The 21,604-nt window shown below is 48.9% G+C and overlaps 1 protein-coding gene across 22 annotated transcripts in view; it reads right to left on the bottom strand.

Moving 5' to 3' along the window:
• The window catches only part of ARAP1 (ArfGAP with RhoGAP domain, ankyrin repeat and PH domain 1), a 145,014-nt gene that overhangs the window by 79,809 nt on the left and 43,601 nt on the right, over positions 1 to 21,604 (bottom strand). For 14 of the 22 annotated variants that reach the window (XR_014525153.1, XR_014525154.1, XM_083499210.1 and 11 more), the window contains exon 2: positions 15,886 to 16,636. Coding sequence is in view for 15 of the 22 variants with exons in the window: in XM_083499210.1 (XP_083355336.1) it covers positions 15,886 to 16,553 (668 nt within the window). In the remaining 7 variants the exon portion in view is untranslated. Of the gene's footprint in view, positions 1 to 10,586; positions 10,959 to 11,769; positions 11,838 to 15,885; positions 16,637 to 18,301; positions 18,416 to 19,577; positions 19,681 to 21,604 lie in introns of those variants that run through there. The other 8 variants (XR_014525155.1, XM_083499202.1, XM_083499204.1 and 5 more) reach the window with 7 other exon arrangements.

The following is a 21,604-nucleotide window of genomic DNA, read 5'->3' as shown; positions in this document are numbered from 1 at the left end:
TGTTGCCACATCCGGAAGATCAAATGTTGACCGAAGAGAGCAACACCAAACAGAGTGGGAGGTTCCTGCCCTCCCCCCTCCCCCAAAACACACACACACACACACAGAGAGAGAGAGAGAGAGAGAGAGAGAGAGAGAGAGAGAGAGAGAGACTTTAAAACAGCAGTTCTCAACCTGTGGGTCCCCAGATGTTGTTGGACTACAACTCCCATCATCGATACGATAATCTTTATTGTCGTTGTCCCATACAGAACAATGAAATTGAAAAATCTACAGCAGACATTCAAAAACCCACAAGCCTGCTATCCCAGCTATCCCAGCCTGGTTAGCCCCCTAAAAACTCTGATACCCCATTTTTTAATACAATATACTCCCATACAATATACTCCCTTACCAACAAAGGTCCGTATAGTTAAAGCCATGGTTTTCCCAGTAGTGATGTATGGAAGTGAGAGCTGGACCATCAAGAAGGCTGATCGCCGAAGAATGGATGCTTTTGAATTCTGGTGCTGGAGGAGACTCTTGAGAGTCCCATGGACTGCAAGAAGATCAAACCTCTCCATTCTGAAGGAAATCAGCCCTGAGTGCTCACTGGAAGGACAGATCCTGAAGCTGAGGCTCCAAGACTTTGGCCAGAAGAGAAGACTCCCTGGAAAAGACCCTGATGTTGGGAAAGATGGAGGGCACAAGGAGAAGGGGACAACAGAGGACGAGATGGTGGGACGGTGTTCTTGAAGCTACCAGCATGAGTTTGACCAAACTGCGGGAGGCAGTGGAAGAGAGGAGTGCCTGGCGTGCTCTGGTCCATGGGGTCACGAAGAGTCGGACATGACTAAACAACAACAACACTCCCATACAGACTACTTACAATGCATTTAAAACCAAAATCGCATTTGGATCGAAACTGTTTCTCAGGCGGCTAGTCCTGGTCTTTATAACCCTGTACCTTCTTCCAGAAGGCAGAAGCTGAAAGAGATCATTTCCGTGGTGAGCACTATCCTGCGCTATCTCTGCCGCTTTCTTGTGGCGCCTGGCAGCATAGATTTGATCCAAGGTGGGAAGAGTGCGCCCAATTATTCTCTCCGCAGTCTTTACAACCCTGGACAGCATTGTTTTTCCCCTGACCGTGCAGCTCCCAAACCACACACACAGACCATAACTTAATACACTCTCCACAGTACAATGGTGAAATGCCATCAACAGGTCCTTTGAGAGATTGTTTTTCCGGAGGATTCTCAGAAAATATAACCTCTGCTGTGCTCTCTTCATCAGGTCTTTGCTGTTCTCTCCCCAGGTTAGGTCGTCTCTCAACTCCATTCCCAGAAATCGAAACACCGAGACCTGTTCCCCTCAATAATGAGTGGCCTTGCTAGCTAGGGGTGATGGGAGTTGTAGCCCAACAACATCTGGGGACCCACAGGTTGAGAAAGGCTTCTTTAAAAGAACAAAATAACACACACACACACACTTACTTTAAAAGAGTGGAACTGACCTGAATGCAAAGAACGGAGGAGATCAGAAACAGCAAAAGAGGAATCCATAGAACTAGAGAGTTGGAAGGGACCCCCAGAGCTCATCAAGTCCAACCCCTGGGATGCAAGACCGCAGCTAAAGGGTCCCTGGCAAGTCCAAGCTGCAACAGAGCCCCCCTTACAGGGCTGGCGTCCAGGCTCTAGGGTTACCTCTGGGTTCACTCTTGTAGACTGATGGGATTTTGGGGGGACCGGACACCCTGTTCTTGGCTTCCGGACAGCCAGCCTCTGGGCAAGCTGGGAGGGCAGTAGCGGCAGCTTACATGGGCAAATTCAAATGGGCCTGGCTCTCCCTGGGCTGCCGTCTCTATAGAAACGAGCGCCAGCCATCCATGCGGGAAACAAAGTGGCAGTAATCCTTGCTCCGAGAGGCTGAATGGAAAAGATGTGCCAAGCCAGAGGGTACCGTCGAGCTCATAAAACTTTGGGTAGAGTTCTTATCGTGGCAAAACGGAAGAGTAATGAAATTCCCTCTATACAAGATTGGATTCAAAAGCTGACAGAATATGCAAAATTTGACGGTCTATCGGAAAAAAATAAAGAATAAATCAAAACAGGAATTTGTTTCAAAATGGGAGGTTTTCAAAGAATATTTGAACTATAAATACAGTAGTTTAAACTCGGTTGTGGCATTCGAGGAACTTCAGTAACAGTTGCAAGGCAGATATAAGAATTAAGATATACAGTGGTGCCCCGCAAGACGAATGCCTCGCAAGACGGAAAACCCGCAAGACGAAAGGGTTTTCTGTTTTGGAGGCGCTTCGCAAGACGAATTTCCCTATGGGCTTGCATCGCAAGACGAAAGCCCATAGGGAAATGCTGGCGGTCGGGAGCAAAGACTTTCGCCCACAGCCGGCCTTCAGAAGAGGACCTCTTCTGAAGGCCGGCGGGGGGCAAAAGTCTTTGCTCCCCCCCCGCCTGCCTTCCCCCCGCCTGCCCCGGGCGATCTTAAAATGCTGGCGGGCAGGAGCGAAGCGTTCACTGCCGACCCCCAGCATTTTAAAATCTCCCCGGGACAGCAGAGAAGTCTCTGCTGTCCCGGGGAGATTTTAAAATGCTGGGGGTCGGGAGCGAAGCGTTCGCTGCTGACCCCCAGCATTTTAAAATCTCCCCCTGTCCCGGGGAGATTTTAAAATGCTGGGGGTCGGGAGCGAAGCGTTCACTGCCGACCCCCAGCATTTTAAAATCTCCCCGTGTCCCGGGGAGATTTTAAAATGCTGGGGGTCGGGAGCGAAGCCTTCGCTGCCGACCCCCAGCATTTTAAAAGCCCCCGGGGCAGCGGAGACTTATCTGCTGTCCCGGGCGATCTTAAAATGCTGGCGGGCGGCAGCGAAGCCCTCCTGTCCCCGGAGCTTGCGGGGCGGGAGGTGGGGCGAAGGGCTTTTCTTCCCACCGCCAGCCTTCAGAACAGCCTTCTGAAGGCTGGCGGTGGGAAGAAAAGCCCTTGTCCCCCCCCCCCCAGCCTTCAGAAGAGGTCGGGGGACAGACTGTCCCCGGACCTGGTCTGAAGGCGGTTTCCCTAGGAACGCATTAATTGATTTTCAATGCATTCCTATGGGAAACCGTGCATCGCAAGACGAAAAACTCGCAAGACGAAGAGACTTGCGGAACGAATTAATTTCGTCTTGCGAGGCACCACTGTATTAAGAAAAAGCTTAATGACGATAAACGTGTGTATTGGCAATAAGTTATATGAAATCGAAATATGGAATAGACGGGAGGTTGGGTTGGGTCTTTAGTGTTAAGACCAATTTATGTCTTATTGTTTGTTAAGAAAATTCTGTGTCTATTGTTATTGCTGTGTGGAATTCGGTTTTTGTGTTTTTTCTTTTCTTGCTGTATCAATAATAATAAAAAAATAACTTCGGGTAGAAGCTCTGTGCTACCTTCACAACCATCTGGGGAAAGGGGCCTGGCCAACGCAGCTCTAAAAGTGTACCAGGAATGAGGATCAGCGCCCCATCTTGTAGGGGGAGGAACAAAATGCATTTGGGGCGCAAAGGCAATGCCAAATGAATGCCGATTAGCCAGACACAATGAGGGCAAGAGCTGCAGCGAGGCTGCCTGCGAGAGGCCGCCTTGTGTCTGTATCTAGAGGTTTCTGCTCAATTAATATTGCAAAGTATTGTTAGATTCATATTCGGCCTTTCGTCACAAGAGCTTCATACAAGGTAAAAACACAAGTAGATTGTTAAAATAAAATAAAAGCAATAACCCTCCCCCACTTCCCACAAAGACATTTAAAAGGCTGTAGAATATCAATCAGACAAAGTACATAGCTTGAAAAAATAATGGGAGATGTAACAGAAGCTAAGCCAGCTTTGAGATCACCCTTACAACTTTGTGCAAAGTGATAACCAGCAACCCAGGGGAACTTACTTCTGTCAAAGCATAGGATTGCAGAGTTGGAAGAAACCCCAAAGGCCATCTAGTCCAACCCCCGTAATCCCGGAATCTCAGTCTGATCATCCATGACAGATGACCATCCAAGCTTTGCTCAAAAGGAAGGAGAAGCTGACTGGCAGAAAGCTCTTCCTGATATTTAGTTGGAATCCCCTTCCTTGTAACGAAGCCATGGGTGTGAGTCCACAGAGGAGAAAACACGCCTGCTCCCTCTTCCATGTGACAGCCCTTCAGATATCTGAAGACGGCTCTCATATCTCCTCTCAGTTTCCCCCTTTCCAGGCTAAACATACTCAGCTCCTTCAACTGTTCCTCATCAGGCATCCTTTCCAGACCCTTGATCATCTTGGTCACTTTCCTCTGCCCACCTTCCAGCTTGTCAACATCCTCCTTAAATTGTGGCGCCCAGAATTGGACCCAGTATTCCAAATGGGGTCTGGCCACAGGAGAATACAGTGGTATCATTACTTCCCTTGATCGGGACACTAGACTTTGAGTAAACTGTTGTTTTAAACCACAATTCCCCCCCCCCTTCAGTGTCTCCCCCTTCTCACGCCCATGCTATGGCCACTGGTTTGATGCAACCTTCCTTCCCGTTGCTCCCTCACTGACCCTTGACTTTGTGCAAATCCAGGATTGTAATACAGCCCCACAAATCCTCCAATGGGAGCAGTGTGACGACAGCCTTGCATTTTTATGGATATAGGCAGAAAATCTGCCAGGAGTCAAGCACATTTTGCACCTGGTTATGGGCCACTTGTAACCAAGGGAGAATGCCCAGGTGCCAGGCAGGCACCAGGCAGACACATGACGTCTCCAGCACCTGGAGGTGAATGCCCAGGGATACTTGGATCTTGCCCGTTTTAACACACGAGCAACACATCCTGTAGAATTCTATCTGTTATATTTTATCTGACCAATCGGAACGAATTACAGGAACCAAAAAGGTCATTCTGAAATACCCTGGAAGCTTGGAAGTCAAATGGAATCCGTTCCGGAAGTCCATTCGACTTCCAAAACATTCGGAAACCAAAGTGTGGCTTCTGATTGGCTGAAGGAGGCTCCTGCAGCCGGACGTTCAGCTTCCAAAAAGCGTTCGAAAACTGGAATGCTCACTTCCGGGTTTCGATCGTTCGGGAGCCGATTTATTCAGGAGCCAAGGCATTCGAGATCCAAGGCACAATTGTACAGTCATACCTCGGGTTGTGAACGTGATCCATGTGGGAGGCACGTTCACAACCCACCGTGTTTGCAGCCTGAAGCGCGGCGTCTGCACACGCGCGTCACACAATTCGGCATTTCTGCGCATGCGTGTGACGTCATTTTGAGCTTCTGTGCATGCGCGAAATCCAGAAGTAACCCGTTCCGGTACTTCCGGGTTCAGCACAGTCCATAACCCGAAAACGTGCAACCCGTAGCGTTCGTAACCCGAGGTATGACTGTATACAACTTTTGTGCTGTCTGGCCCCAAAATGACAACTAGGTATTCTGTTCTGGCAACATTTAACCCTGGTTTAAGGAGCCATTTGGCATCTAGCTTATATACCTGAGTTTCTAACACTGCAGATATGTTTTTATTCTATGGTAAGAGATTACTCGAGACGTGGGTGGCGCTGTGGGTTAAACCACAGAGCCTAGGACTTGCCGAACAGAAGGTCGGGGGTTCGAATCCCCACGACAGGGTGAGCTCCCGTTGCTTGGTCCCTGCTCCTGCCAATCTAGCAGTTTGAAAGCATGTCAAAGTGCAAGTAGATAAATAGGTACCGCTCCAGCAGGAAGGTAAGCGGCGTTTCCATGCGCTGCTCTGGTTCGCCAGAAGCGGCTTAGTCATGCTGGCCACATTACCCAGAAGCTGTATGCCGGCTCCCTCGGCCAGTAAAGCAAGATGAGCGCCGCAACCCCAGAGTCGTCCGTGACTGGACCTAATGGTCAGGAGCCCCTTTACCTTTAAGAGATTCCTACATGAAATAAACAACCGTTTTCAGGAATGCCTCTACCCAAAGACGCATCTTGGTGTGTATTAAACTTCACAACGCATTCAGGCATGGAAACATGCAGAGGGTCAGAGAGATGGTGACTCCCCGTCTGTGCTTCCATTGTTCCTAAATGCACATGGAAAAGACTTGCCCTCTCTGCACCCAAATTAGCGCTGTCTGAGAGAGCCCTAAATATAGACGCCGGAGAGGGCAAAGGAGACGGAGAGGCCAAACAGACCCCAAGATGGAGAGAAAGAGCTGAAAGAAACTCTCCTCTCCCCAAACTCAGCACCAGCCTCAGCTGCAGGAACAGGGACTCCCTTGTCTCCCGACAGCCCTGGCCGCAAAAAAGAGCCAGAATCCTGTTAATTATTTCCTTACAGCCCTGTCATTAGGTTCTGGGAAGATGGAGACGGGAATAACCCAAGCCAGCTCCTTGTGAGGAAATGCTCCACCATTCTCAAAGCTGCTTTCTAGGCTGGCGGAATTGCAGAGTTGGAAGGGCCCCCCCGAAGGTCATCAAGTCCAACCCCCTGCATTTAGGAATCTGGCCGCACTGGGGGAATTAAGAATGTGGGCTGCAATCTTCCTAATTCGTTTGGAGAGAAGGAGAGAGGAAGGCCATTTGTTTAAAGTGGAATCGCAGAAGCAGAAGGCAACCAAAAAGCACCTAGTCGGCCGCTCCCCCTGCAACGCTGGAATCACAACTGAATTAAATGGCCGCTTCTTGCAGATAAAAAAAAAAAATCCCTGTTCCCTTGCCAGGAAAGGAAAATTTCTGGCTTATAAGCATTAATTCCGGCTTAGTGCTGCCTACACTAGGGTTACCAGACGTCCCCGTTTCCCGGGGACAGTCCCCAGATTTGCGAATAAGTCCCCGGACAAATTCCATCCCCGGAATGTCCCCGGGTTTCATCTAATGTCCCTGGGAAACGCAGCCGCGACAGTCTTAGCAGCCTGGAGCAGTTGGCTCTGGCTGGCTTCAGGAGCTGCTCAGAAGTCCCCATGAGATGGTGGTGCAGGGGCTCTCAGATGCAGCTTCCGGGCTGCCTCCGCCTTCCCTGACCCCTGCAACTAAGCTGGGAAGGGAGGCTTCATGCTGCCTATCAGAACAGCCTCCAAACTCTTACTTGCGTGCAAGCAAGCGGGGCGGGGATCTCTCAGCTGGGAAGGGAGGCTTCACGCTGCCTATCAGAGCTTGCGTGCAAGCAGGAGGGGCAGGGATCTCTCATTTAGGCAATGGGAAGCCTCCCTTCCCAGCTGAGGGATCCCCACTACCTCCTGCTTGCATGCAAGTAGGAATGGGATTGGGGCTACTCCAATGGGAAGGGAGGCATCACGCTGCCTGAGTCTCACTGCCGCCGCTCTCGGCCCTCCTTCTCCGCCTTCCATGCCTGACCCACCGCACACCACTTCCCCACCACCACCACCGAAGAATCAACCACTCAGGGGTTGCCTAGGCTCATGGAGAAAGGAGATAGAAGCCTCGGAGGAAGGGGAAAGGTGGTGGTTGAGGTCAAGGCGGCAGCCGCCCCTCTCAGGAGACAGTGGAGGAACGCACCTTTGGGGATGATCTCCAACTGCCGGGAGGTTGGAGCCTGCTGTTGCTGCAGAGACCGTTACGGGAGAGACATGTTTTGTTGCAGCCGGGGCAGGTGAAGGTGTCCAGTTGCGCTAATGCAGACACACCCGGGCGTTTGGTCTCTCTGCACTCCTCCCAGCGGTCATTCCTCCTCCGGCCACTGCTGTGGATGCACAACCTGTCTCCAGGCACTGCAGTCATCCACGAGGGATTCCAACACAGTGGGGTTGATGTTGCCAGCCTTTGTGAAGTTTCACAATCTTTGTCGACCGTTAGAAACTTGGATATATAAGCTGGGCGCCAAATGGCTCTTTAAACCAGGGTTAGGTAAAGGTAAAGGGACCCCTGACCATTAGGTCCAGTCGTGGCCGACTCTGGGGTTGCAGCGCTCATCTCGCTTTATTGGCCGAGGGAGCCAGCATACAGCTTCCGGGTCATGTGGCCAGCATGACTACGCCACTTCTGGCGAACCAGAGCAGCGCACGGAAACGCCGTTTACCTTCCCACTGGAGCGGTACCTATCGATCTACTTCCACTTTGATGTGCTTTTGAACTGCTAGATTGGCAGGAGCAGGGACCGAGCAACGGGAGCTCATCCCGTCGCGGGGATTCGAACCGCCGACCTTCTAATCAGCAAGTCCTAGGCTCTGTGGTTTAACCCACAGCTCCACCCACGTCCCCTAAACCAGGGATACGGTCGCCAAAACAGAATGCCCAGTTGCCATTTTGGGGCCAGATGGCACAAAAGTCATATATTTCAGTACGACCTTTTTGCTTCCTGAAATTCGTCCTGATTGTTCAGATAAAATCTAACTGATAGAATTCGACAGGATGCGTTGCTAGTGTGTGAAAACAGTCCTGATCTGAGGACAGCCAGGCATGCCGCTCCAGGTGGTAGAGACGCCAGGCATCATCCTGGCACCCGGGCATCTTCACTTGGGGTTCTGTTCTCTGCCCCATCTTCGGCAAAGGCCTTTTCAGTGGTGGCTCCACCAAGGGAGATCTTTCGGGAGATCCGCTGAACTTCTCCTTGGCCCGTTTTGAGGTAGGTCTAAGAAACATTTTTTATCCGGACTGGATTAAATACAGTGGTGCCTCGCAAGACGAAAAGAATCCGTTCTGTGATTCTCTTTTGTCTAGCGGTTTTTTCATCTTGCAAAGCAAGCCCATTGAAGGATTAGCGGATTAGCGGCTTTTAGCGGCTTATCTGTTGATCGGATCAGCTGATAAGCGGCTTAGCACCTTAGAAAAAGGGGGGGAAGGAAAAGAAACAGCAGGAACTCGCAAGAGGAAATCCGTTTTGCGAAGCACCTCCAAAACGGAAAACTCTTTTGTCTAGCGAGTTTTCCGTCTTGCGAGGCATTCGTCTTGCGGGGCACCACTGTACGTGAATTATTTGAAAAGCAATTGTAATCAACAGATTACGCTAGCAGGATTGCAAGAAGTTTTGTAAGGAGGATTAGGCGAAATATTGCAGAGAAAATTATGATGAAAATTATTAGTGAGGGACTATTAAAAGTAATAGTGAAATTAATGAAATGCAGATTAAGTGATAAAGATTGAAAAATCTTCAGATGTACAGTCATACTGAAGTAGCTTCGGGATGAAGCACATTACTTCCGGGTTTCGTCGCTTGCGCATTTGCAGATGCTCAAAATGACATCATGTGCATGCGTAGAAGCGGTGAATCGCGACCTGCGCATGTGCAGACATGCGGACGCAGGTTGCGTTCACTTCAGGATGCGAACGGGGCTCCAGAACGGATCCCGTTCGCATTCAGAGGTACCACTGTAGTTGATGGAAGTCCAAAACATTGTATAAGATAAGAAAATATGTTATATGATTCTTGGAAATTATATGTGTGTGTGTGTGTGTGTATAAAAACATTTTTTATCCGAAAGGCATGTTCTCATTTATTGCTGCTCTCTCTCTCTCTATATATATATATATATATGAATAAATCATATTTATTTATTTCATAAAATTTATACCCTGCTTGACTGTTAAAAAAAAAACTTGAAGCATTTTACAAAAGAGATAAAAGAATAAAATGATCAATAAAAATCAAATTATCAATAAAAATCGGGGGAAATCCTGATTTTAACAGTGAAAAGCCAACCTTGGGGGGAAAACACCCTGTGTTTCTGTGTAGACTGCAACATATGCATTTCCAACCTATTCAATATTGTTTTATGTAATAATTCGAATTTTAAGTAGGGGGTGGCATGTTAGTTAATCAATCTACTGAACTGATTAACATGGGGATAACCAATTTTGGAGTGGGGGAGAACATACACTCTCTATCCCAGCCTCCACCAGCCTGGTTCCTGCCAGATGTTTATGGACTACAACTCCCAGCTGGCTGGGAGGGCTCCAGGCTGATAAAATACATTTCCATTTGATTTGTTATCAAAGATTCCTTTCAGCAGCTGGAAAAGCCCCAACAAATCCTAGCCATCTTTCACCCATGTTTATCATGACAGGGGAAACTATCCCAGTCCAGAATCAATAACCCTGATAAGTGATTGACGGGGAACTTTAGATTCCTGCACTGCAGGGGGTTGGTCTAGAATGATGATCTTTGGGGCTCCCTCCTGATTCCACAATTCTGTGATTCCTCCAGCACCCTCTCAATCTTGGAGCATCAGCGAGGCTCCTGGGGGTCAACTCTTCACAAAGCTTCCACAGTTTCCCAACTTCTACACACATATAAATCTCATAGAACCTCAGACCTTCCAGGAACAAAGCCCCAAACTTGGAGAAACCAAGCAGCTTAAAAGAATAAATAAATCCACATCAAGAAAGTTACATTTCTCCCTCTCCCCTACACAAGGCGATGTTTCCCCCACCCACCCCACCAAAGCCCCAAATCTCCTTCCAAAATATGTCGACACAGAGCAGTTTTCAACAGCCCGGAGGCGAGATCAATAGCAGTAAATCAGAAAAATGGCAGACAGGCAGCCTGCTAAAGAGGCAGAGTTAACAGCATCGACCCACACAAAGCTAAAGTCATGCCTCTCCTTTGCTGCTTTCCTTTCAGCTCCTTGCTTTGCAAAAAGGAGACAAGTCCAAGTTTGTCCTCAGATCTGTTACCTGGGGGAAGTGGCGGCGAAGGCGGAGACCTCTGCAGTCCCAGGCAGGCAGGCTGGCTCCCAAATGCCAACGGGGCACAAGCGAGCAGCGAAAAAGGGGGCGCCCCTTTTCTGTCCTTTTGTCTCAAAGGTCCCCCTTTAGAGAGCTGCCCCAGAGAAAAAGAGAAAGAGAGAGGAAGGCAGCCCCCCTCCAGATGAACTGGAAAAGCCAAGAGACCACAACCTTTGCAGAGCAAACTTTTTCTTTTTGCTTTTGGCAAAAGCGCTTCCTGATAGTACTTCCTGAAAATTGCAAAGAGAGAGACAGCGGACAGACTGCTTTAAAGAGAGAGAATATGAAAGTGGGAGAGAGAAAGCGACAGCACCCAGAATCCACCACGGCTGACAGACTTCCTCCTCTCGCAGAAACTTCTTTTCATTCTCCTTCTTTGTTTTTTTGCACAGACCCCGGAGGTTCTGAAGGGTCTTGCCGAGAGAGAGAGAGAGAGAGAGAGAGAGAGAGAGAGAGAGAGAAGACAATCTGCGTTGCTCAGAAACAAGAGCGCTGCAAGGCAAAAGCAACCTGTGTTTAAAAGTGTCTGGCTTTTGCTTTGTAATTGCTATGACATTTTAAAGGTGCGCACACTGGACAGGAAACCATTCCTTCACCCTTGGGTGTTCAGGAAAGAAACCCTGAGAAAACTGTCCTTTATTTTAGCACACACACCAATCCCGAAAGCCATCTTGTCTCTCCTAATGACTCGAAGTGTTTCCTCTGCAGTAGGAAATGTCTTCGCTAAACTTTCCCCAGTTCTTTTCACTTAGAAAATCCTACAGATCCTGTTTTAAGGGCATATTTGGTATATGGGTAAGGTGGGCGTGTGACCTTCGATTCAAGAACCAAGTCATTTACCATCTCAAAAGAATGGCTGAAGCGGGAGATAACCAGAGCATGCACCACTCTGGCGAGACAGTCTGCGGGCAGGGAGGGTCTCATCCTGCGTACCAGATGGAGCTGGTAGACACCTGCCCTGGAGACAGAATTGACCTGCGCCTCCGTGGACAGCTGTGAGTCTAGAATGACTCCCAGGCTACACACCTGGTCCTTCAGGGGCACAGTTACCCCATTCAGGACCAGGGAGTCCTCCATACCCACCCGCCCCCTGTCCCACAAAAAGAGTACTTCTGCCTTGTCAGGATTCAACCTCAATCGATTCAGAGACGCCATCTGTCGGACGTGTTCCAGAAGGGGCCACATCGCTAAGGTCTGCCGATCGGCTCCGTCTGACACCCCCCCCCCTTCACCGACTCGCAAGTCCAAGTCTTCACTCCAGTCTGCCAAGGAAAGCTGTTTCGCTCTCACCAACTGCCGCTGCCCGTCTGGAACCACAATTGGCCAAACCAACTTGCCTACGCTGCCATCCTTCCTACAACCGTCTCCAGACACTCACACAGGACCTGTGTCAGAGGTAGAGCTGGGTAGATAGTTGGATGAGATAATTTATTACGGTCAAAGACCAGCTTACATAACATAACACAATAAAAACAGCGTTCATAAAGATAAATTATACAATCGTAGCAGATTGCAGCAATAGCTCATGAGTTAAAATTGAGATATATACATACACCCGTCCAACTGAGATTTGGGCTACCTTAAAAATTGACCCTGAGGCACCCCAAAGGGCAACTTCAGCATTTCCCTAGTGAGCTATTTTATTCTAGAGGATGATCTGTACCTACAAATCTGGGCGCAGAATCTGGCTACCAGCCAGGTCGTCTTGTGATCTTTGCCTAAGAGGACAGAATTCAGTTTAGACTTGTCCCACTTTCTGGACACGGCCCAGGAGGAATGAGCCGAACCACGGCATAACAATTCTGCAATTACATCCCTGTAAAGCTCTGGTTTTCCCAGTAGTGATGTATGGAAGTGAGAGCTGGACCATAAAGAAGGCTGATCGCCGAAGAATTGATGCTTTTGAATTCTGGTGCTTGAGGAGACTCTTGAGAGTCCCATGGACTGCAAGAAGATCAAACCTCTCCATTCTTAAGGAAATTAGCCCTGAGTGCTCACTGGAAGGACAGATCCTGAAGCTGAGGCTCCAAGACTTTGGCCACCTCGTGAGATGAGAAGATTCCCTGGGAAAGACCCTGATGTTGGGAAAGATGGAGGGCACAAGGAGAAGGGGACAACAGAGGACGAGATGGTGGGACAGTGTTCTCGAGGCTATGGACATGAGTCTGACCAAACTGCAGGAGGCAGTGGAAGACAGGAGTGCCTGGCGTGCTCTGGTCCAGGGGGTCACGAAGAGTCGGACACGACTAAACAACTAAACAACAGCAACATGGTTCTCCCCCTCCTCAACTGATCCCCACAACATCCCTGAGAGGTAGGCTAAGCCAAGGTCACCAAGGGAGCTTCATAGCCGAGTGGGGGATTCGAACCCTGGTCTCTCAGGTCCCAGTCCAGCACGATAAGCACTAAACCACACCGGCTCTCAAGCAACAAAGCAATACATTTCATCGTTTTAAAAAATCTACAAAAATGGCAGCAGATAATATCTCCCTGACACCCTTCGTATATGGACACACACATCCCAAAGGCCTGAACAAAAGAGGAGAGATTCCAAGCTGCGCCTGAACACGGCTAGAAGTGGGATTTTCCCAGGCAGGGAGTTCCACCCATGGGGGCCACCACCGTGAGTGCCCTGCTAGTGCTTTCATGTACAGTGTCTCTACAGACCTACACTGACTCCCAGTACGTTTCCAAGAACAATTCAAAGTGTTGGTGCTGACCTTGAAAGCCCTCAACGGCCTCAGTCCAGTATACCTGAAGTAGCATCTCCACCGCCATCGTTCTGCCTGGACACTGAGGTCCAGCTCCGAGGGCCTTCTGGCGGTCCCTCCCTGTGAGAAGTGAGATTACGCGGAACCAGGCACAGGGCCTTCTCGGTGGTGGCGCCTGCCCTGTGGAATGCCCTCCCATCAGGTGTCAAGGAAATAAACAACTACCAGACTTTTAGAAGACATCTGAAGGCAGCCCTGTTTAGGGAAGCTTTTAATGTTTGATGGATTACTGTATTTTAATATTTTGTTGGAAGCCGCCTAGAGTGGCTGGGGAAGTCAAGCCAGATGGGTGGGGTATAAATAAATTATTATTATTATTATTATTATTATTATTATTATTATTATTATTATTATTCTCCAGGTTGGACTGGATGACCCTCAGGGTCCCTTCCAACTCGGTAATTCCATGATTCTATGATGTGGACTTGAACAGGAGACATTCCTAGGACGCCGTGCCTGTTAACTTACTTCTCTCACTGGGTTCTCAGCTGAACTGATTTCAACACGAGGTGGCAGCGTCACCCAAAAATCGGCATAGTCACAGCCTCACTCTGGGGAACCAGCTATTTGCCCTCAAAAAGGAAGTTCTGTTCTACCCATCTGAGCTGATTTGCTGCTCTTTGGGGCAAAGTGGCGGCGCTTCAGAAATGCTCATTGCTCTTGAAGATCTCTTCCACACAGTTTTTGAAGGATTGTAGCTCAGAAAGCTTGGGAAAGGAGTACAGCAAGGCTGTATATTGTCTCCCTACTTATTTAACTTATATGCAGAATTCATAGAATCATAGAGTTGGAAGAGACCACAAGGGCCATCGAGTCCAACCCCCTGCCAAGCAGGAAACACCATCAGAGCACTCCTGACATATGGTTGTCAAGCCTCTGCTTAAAGACCTCCAAAGTAGGAGACTCCACCACACTCCTGGGCAGCAAATTCCACTGTCAAACAGCTCTTACTGTCAGGAAGTTCTTCCTAATGTTTAGGTGGAATCTTCTTTCTTGTAGTTTGGATCCATTGCTCCGTGTCCGCTTCTCTGGAGCAGCAGAAAACAACCTTTCTCCCTCCTCTATGTGACATCCTTTTATATATTTGAACATGGCTATCATATCACCCCTTAACCTCCTCTTCTCCAGGCTAAACATGCCTAGCTCCCTTAGCCGTTCCTCATAAAATTCTTCATGCGAAAGGCTGGACTGGATGAATCCCAAGCCGGAATTAAGATTGCCGGAAGAAATATCAACAACCTCAGATATGCAGATGACACAACCTTGATGGCAGAAAGTGAGGAGGAATTAAAGAACCTTTTAATGAGGGCGAAAAAGGAGAGCGCAAAATATGGTCACTGGTCCCATCACCTCCTGGCAAATAGAAGGGGAAGAAATGGAGACAGTGAGAGATTTTACTTTCTTGGGCTCCATGATCACTGCAGGTGGTGACAGCAGCCACGAAATCTGGGCGCAGATCTGCGTGAAAACAGGCAACTCCAAGGATTCCCCAGGCAGGCACCTCGCAATGGTGGTGAAATAAAAAAATCAAGGTCTTATATATATAATAAATGTACCAAGCAAACGTACATAAATATATAAACCACATGTCTGAAGCAGCACAGGAAAACAGCCCAGGAACCATTTTGGCTAACAAACTGACCAAATGTTTGCTCTGCAAGGTCAAAGGAAAATGGAAAAGCCTCCCCATTGTCTTTTCCTTCACAAATCCTGTCTTAAGGGCACATTTAAGATATGAATAGGGTGTGAGCCTGACCTGGCTCAGGAGCCAAGTATTTATCATTACAAAAGACTGGCCAGGCTCCCCAGGCAATCCAATCAAGTGACCATTAAACAGGTAACCTGTCAGACGAGATAAACAAAGCACTCAGATTTCTGCTGTAGACCGCCCTTTCTGTGATGTAGGTATGATGTGTCTGGGGGTGGTCTTGAACTCCAAGGCAGGCAATTTAAAATGTCTATACAAGGGCAGACACACCTGGGTTCTGGGTTCCTCCTCCCTCCTGCGTGTGAGGGGAGCACCCTGTTGCAACAGTTCAATAAAGATCAGGCTTACTAGTTGCTTTGCTTCTCAATATTCTCTGGTTGGCCTCTGTTCTTTTCTCCAACCAACTGAGAACCTACAAAGGACTCTAAAAGGGCTCTTGTGTCCCCCATAAGGGAATAAGGGCAGATTTTCGTTTATTACAGTGGAGACCTCAAGTGCCATCCTGGCACCCAGGCATCTTCACCTGGTTGCAAGTGGCCGATAGCCAGGTTAAAAATGCACCTGGCAAGTTTCGAATGCCAGTTCAGCACCCGCTCCAGGGTTACCCAGCGATCAACAAGGCCGAGAGGGGATTCGAACCCTGGTCTCCCAAGTCACAGACCAACACTCTAACCACTACACCGCAGCGGCTCAGGCCAGTGGAAGGAAGCGACCGTCCCCTCACTCAGGAACGCCCCCTGCCCAACACCTTTGCATCTTTTGGACTCACCTGGCTGCTGCTTTCTGGGGTGGGCCCCTGGGGGGCAGCGTGGGAGGGCGGCTGGGCACCGGAGGGGCCTTTTGGGTGGGGGGCTTGCCCTCCAGATGGTGGCGCTTGGCAGGCAGAGGGGGCAGGGGAGGGTTCCCTGTCTCTTCCGCAGCCGCAGCGTCCGGGCTGAGCCTGCCTCTTGCCGGTGACGTAAATTCCAAAAGAGAAGGGCCTGCAGGAAGTTCGGACGCAGCAGTAGAGGAAAACTTCAGCGGCGGGTGACAGCTTGTCCGGGGAGGGATGGGTGGCGGTGTGGGAGCTGCCTCCAGCTCCCGGCGAGGAGGCGACGCTTCTGTCGGCGAGTCACTCCCAGCCTCCTGCTCCGTGGAGGAAGCCGCGGTCGCAGCGCCGGCACGGAAGATGTTGCGTTTCATGGGCACCGGCCTCCTGGGGGGCAGTTTGGGGGCGTCCATGACGGGCAGCGCCTCCGTGAAGGCCTTCAGGAGCCCAGAGAGGATGCGCCGGCGGTGCCCGGGGAGAAGGATGCCCAGGCGGGTCAGGGCCTCGTCCGACAGGTGCTGGCAGTCCGAGACGCGCCACAGCTCGTTCCGCTCGAAGTTCTCGGCGTACTGCTCCAGATGGAGGGCACGGAGCCAGTCACCCATGGGGAGCGAGGCCCCGTCCGCCATGGCACTGGAGGGGGCACCTGCTGAGCCCTCACTTCATCCCTCCAGCTCCTCTGTCTTCGCTGGACCCCAAACGGCGTCTGCACCTGGGGAAGGAAGCAAGGGAAAGAGATAAAATCTTGACTGTATGGGACTGGCAGAAATGACTGACAGAATCCGTGACCAGGGAGAAGAGTCAGCAGAAGAAGATTGGAAAAAATGTAAGGACTATCTACAAAAACACTGCAAAATTAAGGAATGTTGAATGATGTTGGATTGAAATTAAGCGGTTTCTAGCTGTAATGGTAAAGGGAATTTGACCTTTGAGATAAGGATTTGCTGTATAATAATTTGAACTGGGTATACAAGAAGGGGAGGTATGAGGAGGTTGGGGAAATATGTTATGAGAAAATAAGTTTTGAAATTTATGTGTTTTTTGTTTTTTATGTTTGCTTTTTTCTTTTTGTTTGTAAAAATTGGAAACTCTAATAAATATTTTTTTAAATAAAAAGGGAAAGAGATAAAATCATGGACTTGTAGAATTGACAGGGACCCTCAACGGTCATCTAGCCCAACCCCCTACAACGCAGCTGTCCCATGCGGGGATCGAACCTGCGACCTTGGCATTGCCAGCACCACGCTCTCGTCAACTGAGCTATCCACTGTCTTTGAATCCTCTTTGAAAGCCACCTGCCTTTCAACGGCACCTAAAACACCAATCCTGCTCAGCGTTGCCTGTGAGCAAACCCCGGTGAATTCAGTGAGGTGGACTTTTGACTAAATATGCCCCGGCTTAACTTGTGAAGACAAATGGGGCATTCGTTCAGCAAAGGCTAAAGCTGATGAGAGGCATGTTTCAGCTTTTAATTCCAAATACAGACACTACTGCAAGCAAGCCAGCAAAATTTTATTTCTTCTTTGTTTGTTTGTTTATACATTCATACATGCATGCATGCATGCATACTGAAATAAAAAAAATTTAAGGTCTTTCTTATATAAATAATAAAGGTTCATGGATGTGCCAGGCAAACACGTACATAAATGTATGGGCCACCTGTCTGAGGCAGCACAGGAGGGCAGCCCTGGAGCCATTTTGGCTCCCAAACTGACCAAATGTTTTCTCTGCAAGGTCAAAGGAAAATGGAAAAGCCTCCCCATTATCTTTTCCTTCACAAACCCTGTCTTAAGGGTATGTCTGTGTGTGAACAGGGTGAGCCTGTGAGCTCAGGAGCTAAGTATTTGTCATTACAAAAGACTGGCCAGGCTCCCCAGAGTATCCAATCAAGTGACCATTAAACAAGTAACCTGCCAGACAGGAGGTAAACAACACACTCAGATTTCTGCTGTAGATCGCCTTTTCTGTGATGTAGGTATGATGTATCTGGGGGGCGGTCTTGGACTCCAGGGCGGGCAATTTAAAATGTCTATATAAGGGCAGGCACACCTTGGTTCGGGGTCCTCCTCCTTTCCTGCGTGTGGGGGGAGCACCCTGTTGCAACAGATCAATAAAGATCAGGCTTACTAGCTGCTTTGCTTCTCAATATTCTCTGGTTGGCCTCTGTTATTTTCTCCGACCGATGGAGAACCTGCAAAGGACTCTCTAAGGGCTCTTGTGTCCCCCATAAGGGAATAAGGGCAGATTTTCGTTTATTACAATACATACATACCCCACCCATCTGGGTGGGTTGGCCCAGCCAGTCTGGGCTTTGCCATTTAAGCACCTAGTGTGAAACCAGAACACCATCAAAGAAAAAAAGGAGGGGAAGGCCCACCTGAATTCTTTCGCTCACTCTCCTTTTATTTCCGTGTCTTTGGATTTAAGTCCAAATATTGCTGTTCAAGGAAGTGGTTGTTTGAAATGCTTCAGGTAAATTACCGTGGAAACACTGCAAAGAACAATGGAGGACTCAAGCACCTTTTGCTCAGATCAACAAGCAAAGATAAGTCGACTGAGAAAGCCTTCTCCTAGGACAGAACGCCTGGCTTGGCTCCCACTCTGTCCACACCTTCTGAACTGGAGGCAATTATCCCAAACAATAGCGAAACGTCAAGGCATCCCCAAGTCTAGCCCATCATAATCCCAGTGAGCAGATTAGGAGACTCGAACGCTGATCTCGCCAGATTGGTGCATGCTCTGGTTATCTCCCGCTTGGACTACTGCCATGTGCTCTGCGTGTGGCTACCTTTGAAGGTGACATGGAAACTGAAATTAATCCAGAATGTGGCAGCTAGACTGGTGACTGGCCGCTGGGACCACATAACACCGGTCCTGAGAGATCTGCATTGGCTCCCAGTACGTTTCCAAGCACAATTCAAAGTGTTGGTGCTGACCTTTAAAGCCCTAAACGGCCTCAGCCCAGTATACCTGAAGGAGCATCTCCACCCCCATCGTCCATCCCGGACACTGAGGTCCAGTGCCGAGGGCCTTCGGGCGGTTCCCTCGCTGCGAGAAGTCAAGTTACAGGAACCAGGCACAGGGCCTTCTCGGTAGTGGCACCCGCCCTGTGGAACGCCCTCCCACCAGATGTCAAAGAGATAAACAACTACCTGACATTTAGAAGACATCTGAAGGCAGCCCTGTTTAGGGAAGTTTTTAATGTGTGCCATTTTAATGTATTTTTAATATTCTGTTGGAAGCCGCCAGATGGACGGGGTACAAATAATAAATTATGATGATGATGATGATGATGATGATGATGATAGGAACGGCAAGTCATCTCCTGTTCCATTCCCATACTGGACTCTCCAGTCCTCTCCAAGAAGCATGAACAACAACCCTGCATTTTTGCAAGGCCCACACACAGCAAATTTCAGTCAACTAGAAATTTCTACTTTCTCAGAGATTTTACTGCCAGGATTCAAGACAGGGATGTGTGAAAACTTTGAAGCCTGCAAGCTTTGAAGTGACAACGCGAGGATTCCATGATTGGAGAGGCACAGTTGACAGCATTAGCAAGGTCTCCTTCCCACCCCTCTGTGGTCCTGATCCACAGACCCAACCAAGAGCTTGTGTGAGTGGTTTGGTGTTTCTGCTTATTGAATGCTCACCTGCAATCTGGGGAAAGCCCTGATGGTGAAAAATGGGACCTTTGTGTGGTTCAAAATGCTTCATCAGGTTAGCACCAGATGCACAAACAGAGAGCTGCGGGACCTGCCAATCAGACAGAGCACAGCAAAGTCACCTTCAAGCCGGGCGGATTTGATTTAAATCAAATCAATTTAAATCACGATTTAAATCACGTCAGTAAGACTTGATTTACCGTATTTTTCGCCCCATAGGACGCACCGGCCCATAGGACGCACCAAGTTTTTTGGGGGGGAAATAAAGAAAAATAAATTATTTCCCCCCCAGGCATTTGTGGGGCCGGCAACAGGGAGAAGCACTCTTCTCCCAGCTGCCAGCCTTCAGACCAGGTCCGGGGACAGTGGGAAGACGCGCTGCACTTCCCCGCTGTCCCCGGAGCTTGCGGGGCGGCAGCGGGGAGAAGCACGCGTCTCCCCGCCGTCAGCCTCCAAACCACATCAGGAGACAGCGGGATGGCGGTGTTCCGCCTCCCCGCTGTCCCCCGATCTTGTGGGGCTGGCGCTGGGGCTCTCCTGAAGCCTGCATTCGCCCCATAAGACGCACACACATTTCCCCTTCATTTTTGGAGGGGAAAAAGTGCGTCCTATAGGGCGAAAAATACGGTAAATCGTTTTTTCACAGAAAGACTCATTCTTGCTGGTATCAACTTAATATTTACAACCAGATGAAAGTTTTATTTTTGGAATAATAAATTTTCAGAGTGCAGTGGTACCTAGGATTAATTCGTTCTGGAGGTCCGTTCTTCACCTGAAACTGTTCTTAACGAGGTACCACTTTAGCTAATGGGGCCTCCTGCCACCACCACGTGATTTCTGTTCTCATCCTGAAGCAAAGTTCTTAACCCGAGGTACTATTTCTGGGTTAGCGGAGCCTGCAACCTGAAGCATATATAACCCAAGGTACCTCTGAAGTTTTTACAGTTATAACAAAAATTACTGATTTGGTTATAATATTATAAATACATACACTGATAATTATGAAATTATTGTGAGGTTTAATAAGTTAACTGTTTATATTTGGACAACTTTTCTGCTGTACTTTATTGGAAGGAGAAAAATAATCATTTCCTTAATAACAATTTAAACAATTTATTTAACTAAAACAATAACATTATAGCATATGTATCCCTGTTTGTTAACTGATGTGGTTAAACTTTTTTTTTTTAAACTTAGACTGAGTTTTAGCAGGCATGAAAAACTTAAAGCTAAGGTAAAAGTAAAGGGACCCTTGACTGTTAGGTCCAGTCACGGACGACTCTGGGGTTGCGTCGCTCATCTCGCTTTACTGGCCGAGGGAGCCGGCGTACAGCTTCCTGGTCCTGTGGCCAGCAAGACTAAGCTGCTTCTGGCGAACCAGAGCAGCGCACGGAAATGCCGTTTACCTTCCCGCCATAGCGGTACCTATTCATCTACTTGCACTTTGACGTGCTTTTGAACTGCTAGGTTGGCAGGAGAAGGAACTGAGCAGCGGGAGCTCACCCCGTTGCGGGGATTCAAACCGCCAACCTTCTGATCAGCAAGCCCTAGGCTCTGTAACTTAAATACGCAAAAAAACTATCTTTAGAAAGATTTTTTTTCTCCAAAAGCATTTTATTTTAAAAATCCAATTTACCGTATTTTTCACTCTATAAGTCGCACCAGGCCAGGGGTCTGCAACCCGCGGCTCCGGAGCCGCACGTGGCTCTTTTACACCTTTGCCGCGGCTCCGGGGCGGATACTAGTGAGGGGAGGAGGCGCATTGTGCGCCCCGACACTCCCCACTGTGGCGGGTGCTGTACTGGCTGTGACGTCGCATGGGGGCGGTGCGTGAGTTAGTCACGCACCGTCCTGACGTCACCTTCCCGCCCGCCCGCTACATTGTAAGGGGCATGTACGCTGGTCACTGCATTGAAAGGGGGCATGTACGCTGGTCACTGTTTTGAAGGGGAGTGAATAACACACACACAAAAAGGTAACTTATTAATTTAACGTTTATTTCTATGGAGGAGTAA

Source organism: Podarcis liolepis (genome assembly GCF_965112155.1).
Source record: "Podarcis liolepis genome assembly, chromosome: 4".
Classification (NCBI taxonomy): domain Eukaryota; kingdom Metazoa; phylum Chordata; class Lepidosauria; order Squamata; family Lacertidae; genus Podarcis; species Podarcis liolepis.
Note: the sequence above shows the minus strand (reverse complement) of the source record. Positions and strands in the feature narration are given on the sequence as shown.